Consider the following 5,359-nt stretch of genomic DNA (forward strand, 5'->3'; position numbering starts at 1 on the left):
GCTCGGTCGCCTGCGCAACGTCCGTTCTGGCCAGGCCTAGGCGGCGAGAGCTTTGGGTGTCGCCGGCCGGTGGGAGGCCGAGAAGGGCTAACGCCCTGTCTGCAACCCCTTGGTCCCAACCCTTGCGGGTCTCCTCGTCTCTCTCCGCTCCCCCTGTACACACCCAGTTCCCTCCTTGCCATGTCCTCTCTGCCGGCACTGACCTCCGCTTTTGGCATAATCTCGCCTGTCATCCTCGTGGATAAGGAGTGTGAGGGGCAAAGACGCGTGCATTTCCCCACCCTATCTTTCTTGTTCCTGGGGCTTTATGGAGATACTTCAGACTTGGGGATAAGGCGGTGCTTTTGTTTTTCAAAGCCTTTCCTCCTTCCTGTGCCCAGTGCTTTACAGTTTACAAAGCGGTTTTTCACCTCTAGTCTTGTTTAACTTCAGGAGGTCTCTGTGAGGTAGGGGGTCACGCATTCCCATTCACAAATAGGGACACTAAAGGAAAACGGACTGGTTTCAGGTTAATGGCGCTGTTAAAACACTGAACTTGGTAATTAATAAAACAGAGAAAGTGTACACTCCTGTAGGAAACAGGGGCATAGACCATCCTTCTCCCGCCCCAATCCCCTAGCTGGGCTCTTGCCAGCCAAAGACAAAACCTGTGGGTGGAGGGCTTTCCATTTCCAGCTACTGCAAATGAGTTAAAGAGATTGTGGCTTCTGCCTGGAAGAGCCAGATTGTCTAGCTGTGCATGGAGAACCTTTGAATTTCATCCGCACAGGTCCACTGGGAGATGACGCCCAACACCTAGACTTTTCCAAGGTCACAAGGCTGGGACTTGAATCTGAAACCACTGGCAGCAGGGTCAGTGCTCCAGCTGTCTTCTGCCTCCAGGTACTCATTTTCCACCACCAAAGTCAGGAAGGACCAGCACCTAGACCTGTACTGTCCAATAAAGCCACACACTGTTGGGGAGCACTTGGCATGTAGCTAGTCCAAATTTAGATGTGCGGTAAGTGTAAAATACACTTCAGATTTTGGAGACTTAGTATGAAAATAGTCAAGTATTTCAACAGTTTTTATAATGATTATATGCTGAAACAATAGTTTGGATATATATTAGGTTAAATACAACATATTATTAATCTCTTTCCTTTTTATTTTATTAATGTGGTTACTAGAAAAATTTAAATAACATGTAACTTGTATTACATTTCTATTGGACAGCTGATTTATTAGACAAATACCCGCCTGGACTGAATCACATTCACATGTCAGTGAACTAGACAGCGCAATTCCCAAAATTAAAAAAAAAAAATACCAGCGGTTTTCAGTCTTCCTTCTCACACACCCAGCCCTTTCCTAGCAAGTTAACTAAGCAGAAAGAGGCTGGGTTTCTCTTGCCAGAACACACTCACTCAAAGATTTTTATTAAAACAGTTCACCTGAACACTCAAGTTTATCTGAAAGCTGCACACTGAACCTCTGAAATATTTAATGCTGGGAATTTTCACTTCAGAATCAAAACTTACAAGATTTCTAAAGAGAAGGGTGGGAAAGTGGTTGGATTTGCTTTGATTTTGCTCAGCTTGCTGCTTAAAACAAACGGATACAAAACCAAGTTCAAAATCCAGTTTCTTTCTAAAGCTTACTTCACCGGCCACTCCAATTTATTTTTCACTTTCCTGTTTGCATGGGGAGGCTGCTGAGGTATGGAAGAGCCAGCCTGATAAACTGAACGCTGTCACCAATGGGCTCCCCTGAGTCCTGTCATCTCTTTGAACTTTTTAGTTTAACTCCCGCTGGGTCCAGAGCTGCTTGATGGAAAGACTGGACAATGGACAAATATATTTCTACCTACCTCATTAGAAAACTACATTTAGGACCCAGATTAAACAGCTTGCCAAATGATTAGCATATTATGCTCTAAAGATTCACGAAATTGTGATATAATCGCTGCCTGGAGCTAATCGAGACTTCAGATTAGATGCTTTGCCATGAGCTCTGTTCCTATTCCCTGGAATACTAAGGTTAGGCCTTGGGTGGCCCACAGATTCTGCCAAATACGCAGGGCCGCATCCACAAAGATAGGGCCCTTAAAGATCATATGTGGGGGCGGGGGGGGGTCTAATCCTGCAGCCCTCTTGTATAACAGATGGGGAACCTAGGATTATGGGTGATAGTACTGGGTCACCCCGTGGAACTGATTCACAGTCCAGACTCAGAGCTGGGTCTGCAGTCTCAGAGGCAGGGAAAACAGCTCCACGTCAAGAGAAGCAGAGCGATGTCTCCAATTAAAAAACAAAACAACAAGAAACTACTTCTTTTGCAAACTTGTCTTCCTCATCTTAAGAAAGAAGGCGCTATTGGAGCCTTTTATTGTAGTAACTTAGTCAAAGGCACAAGAGGCTGAATTGTGTAAGGCCCCGGTTTCATGCAGTACAGTGAAGTCATGTAATTCCCCACAATTCGGATCCTAGGCTCTGGTGTAGCCACTGAGCTGCGCCCCCTTTATCGCCTAGGACCCTCTCAGGTAGAATGTCAGAAAGGCATGTTCTTTGGAGCTCCCCCTCTCAGGGTCCTTTGTCTTAATCCGTGGGCCACAGCAGCCTCTCCCCACTTCCTCCCATTTACAAAGCGAACCAGGTGTGTACGCGGTGAAACAGGAGACGCGCGGCGCGTCTCCTGCCCGCTGGGTCCCTTCCATGAGGCTTTCAAGTCAGTCCTCTCTAGGTCTCAGGGATACTTTGTTCGTGTAAACAGGCGAGGCATCTATGAATTTTCGACCATCTGCCCGGCTCACATGGCAGACACGAAACGATCCACCCCGCCGGGATAGGCGGCCGCATGGCGAGCATGGTAGGCGCCTGTAGTGCCCCCTCCGAGCTGCCCACCAGGATTGTAGCAAGGCCCCAGCGCTCCGAACTGGCCTGGCGATGTGCGCCCATAGAAGTCCACTGCCGTCTCGACGCCGCCACTGCTGCCACCGGCGGGGGGCGAGGCAGGCCCAGCCAAGCGGCCCGCCGCCGCGAAGAGGGCGCTGCCGGCCCCTTGAGGGTAAGCGCCGTCGGGGCCTGCGTAGGCGGCCGCATAGACCGAAGGGTTGGCAGGTCGGGCCCCGGCACATCCGGCGGGCTGGTAGCCGGTGGTAGTGGCAGAAGCACCAGCCGAAGCAAATGCGCAGGAACCCGCGGGCCCCGACGGCGCGGGCCCCAGTTCCGGGGTAAGCGGTCGCTCAGGCAGCAGGCCAAAGACGCGACACGGGCCTGGCGACGCAGCGGGGTAGTAGACCGGGGGCGGCGCGGCGAGCGATGGCGGAGCATAACCTGCATAGACGGCGCCCGGGTAAGGCGGGCGCGCAGCGGGCACCGCGCCCGGGAAGATGGCGGCAGCGGCGGCGGCGGCAGCGGCGGCGGCGGCGGCGGCGTCGTGCATGTAGGCCGGGTAAGTGGAAAGGTCCGAGCGCTTGAAGCGCTTGCGGCGGCGCAGGAAGCTTCCGCTCTCGAACATGTCCTCGGCATTAGGGTCGAGCGCCCAGTAGTTGCCCTTGCCCGGGCGGCCAGCCTCCCGCGGGATCTTGAGGAAGCAGTCGTTGAGCGTGAGGTTGTGGCGGATGCTGTTCTGCCACTTTTTGGGGTTGTCGCGGTAGAAGGGGAAACGCTCAGTGATGAACTTGTAGATGCCGCCCAGCGTGAGGCGGCGCTCTGGCGCGTGCGCGATGGCCATGGCGATGAGCGCAATGTAGCTGTAGGGCGGCTTCCCGCGCTGCAGGGGGCGCTTCCTCCGCCGCCCGCCTGCCCCGCGGCCCGCCGCCTCTGCGGGGACCCCGGCCCCTGCCTCACCTCGCTCCTCCTTCACCGCCGCCAGTGCCTCTGGCTGCGGTGGCGGAGGCGGCCCGCTCTCGGCCGTCATGGTGCAGCCGTCCCGCGTCCCCGCCGCCCGCTGCTGTCGAGGATGGGGGCGAGTCTGAGAGCTACGGGGCCTGGCACACAGGGTCACGGGAATGGACGCTGGGCCCCTCTGCGGAGAGCTCAGGGGGTCCTCGCGGGCTGGCACCAGGAGCACAGCTTCCCCGGCGGGAGCGCGCTGGAGACTTGGCGCCCGTGATTTCCGGGCTGGCTCACTGCGGATGGAGGCTTAGGAGTGTCCCGCCCACCGACGGCTCTGCTCGTGTTCTGGAGCTCGAGGCCAGGCGCCGGTAGTGGCGTTGGGACCGGGACTGGGTCCCCGTCGTGTGCTGAAGGGTCCTCTGCGCCCTGGTGCCAGGCGGTGAATGGGTCTGGAAGAGGTCCTGGGGCTGAGGCACCTGCAGCTGGTCTGGGCTTTCCGCTGATCTGAGTATAACCGTCGAAGTCGTGCGCGCAGAGGAGGTGGCGGGTCCGAAGGCCAGAAGAGAGAGCAGTTATTGACGGCGTGGGCACTCTGGTGAGGGCCGCCTAAGTTGCGCTCCTGCCGCCCAGGCTGCGGAGGGCAAGCAGGCGAGACGCCGGCCGCTAGGTCGCGGCGCGGGCCAGGCGGGGCGGCCGGCGACTCCCTCTTTGCAGCGTTGGCCTCCACCACCGAGACCACTGGCGAGGCGCTCCCCTGCACATAACCCAGGCCAGCTCCTCCCTCCGCCCGCTTCTCCTCCTTAAAGGCGCCAGCAAGCTTGGGGCGGCGCCGGTTCCCCGCCCGCCCCCCGACTGCCCGCCCCCTGAGCCCCGACGCACCTCCCCAGGTAGGAGCAGCTGTGGCGGCGGGCGGGAGTCCCACAACGTCAGAACGGGGAGGGCGCTTGGAGATCCCCCGGGCCGGCCTCCTCTGCGCGCCCACGGGGAGACTGAGGCCGGGAGAGGCCAGGGACTGTCTCCGGAGACTTTTGCGCCCGAACTCAGCGCTTCCGGTCTTTTCCAGCCTCTGTGGAGGGCTGGGCCCCGCAGGGGAAAGGAAGGGCTTGCTTCACTTTTTGTCCGGAGGTGAGAACTGGTAGAGGGAACACTTGGTGCTTGTGGGGTGGGGGACGTGGAAGGGAAAAAAGACTTGCCAGGTGACTGGTTCCAAAGGTCTTTCAAGGATGATTTCCAAACCCCAGTCAAGGCTGGCCTGCCCATTCCCCATCCAGTCCCTCATCTTTCATGAGGATACCTAGGTCCGATAGGGGAGGTGACTTGCCATAGTCACACAGAGACTTCGCCGCGTAGCGGAGCCTCACACCTGAGTCTGTTTAGACTGCGCTTCCCGGCTTTGTGCTGGAGGCAGCCACTTTCCCTCTTTGGGTCCGGTTCCTCGACTGTACGGAGGGTTTGCATCTCTGGAGTCCTTCCGTTGACGGTATGTAAGGAAAGGCCGCCTCCGACTGCAATCATCGGTCTTTGGATGACTCGGGACCCCT

At 57.0% G+C, this 5,359-nt stretch overlaps 1 protein-coding gene across 1 annotated transcript; it reads right to left on the minus strand.

The window, feature by feature from the left end:
- Positions 1–2,787: 2,787 nt before the first annotated feature.
- Positions 2,788–3,900, minus strand: FOXE1 (forkhead box E1). The gene has a single exon (XM_019649491.1). The coding sequence runs from the start codon at positions 3,898–3,900 to the stop codon at positions 2,788–2,790; it is 1,113 nt and encodes a 370-aa protein (XP_019505036.1).
- Between the last annotated feature and the right edge of the window lie 1,459 nt (positions 3,901–5,359).

This window comes from Hipposideros armiger, unplaced genomic scaffold (assembly GCF_001890085.2).
Source record: "Hipposideros armiger isolate ML-2016 unplaced genomic scaffold, ASM189008v1 scaffold_133, whole genome shotgun sequence".
NCBI classification, from domain to species: domain Eukaryota; kingdom Metazoa; phylum Chordata; class Mammalia; order Chiroptera; family Hipposideridae; genus Hipposideros; species Hipposideros armiger.

Bases quoted from the DNA above. Each gene is read 5' to 3' on its own strand.
- FOXE1 (XM_019649491.1), bottom strand. From the start codon at position 3,900: ATGACGGCCGAGAGCGGGCCGCCTCCGCCACCGCAGCCAGAGGCACTG.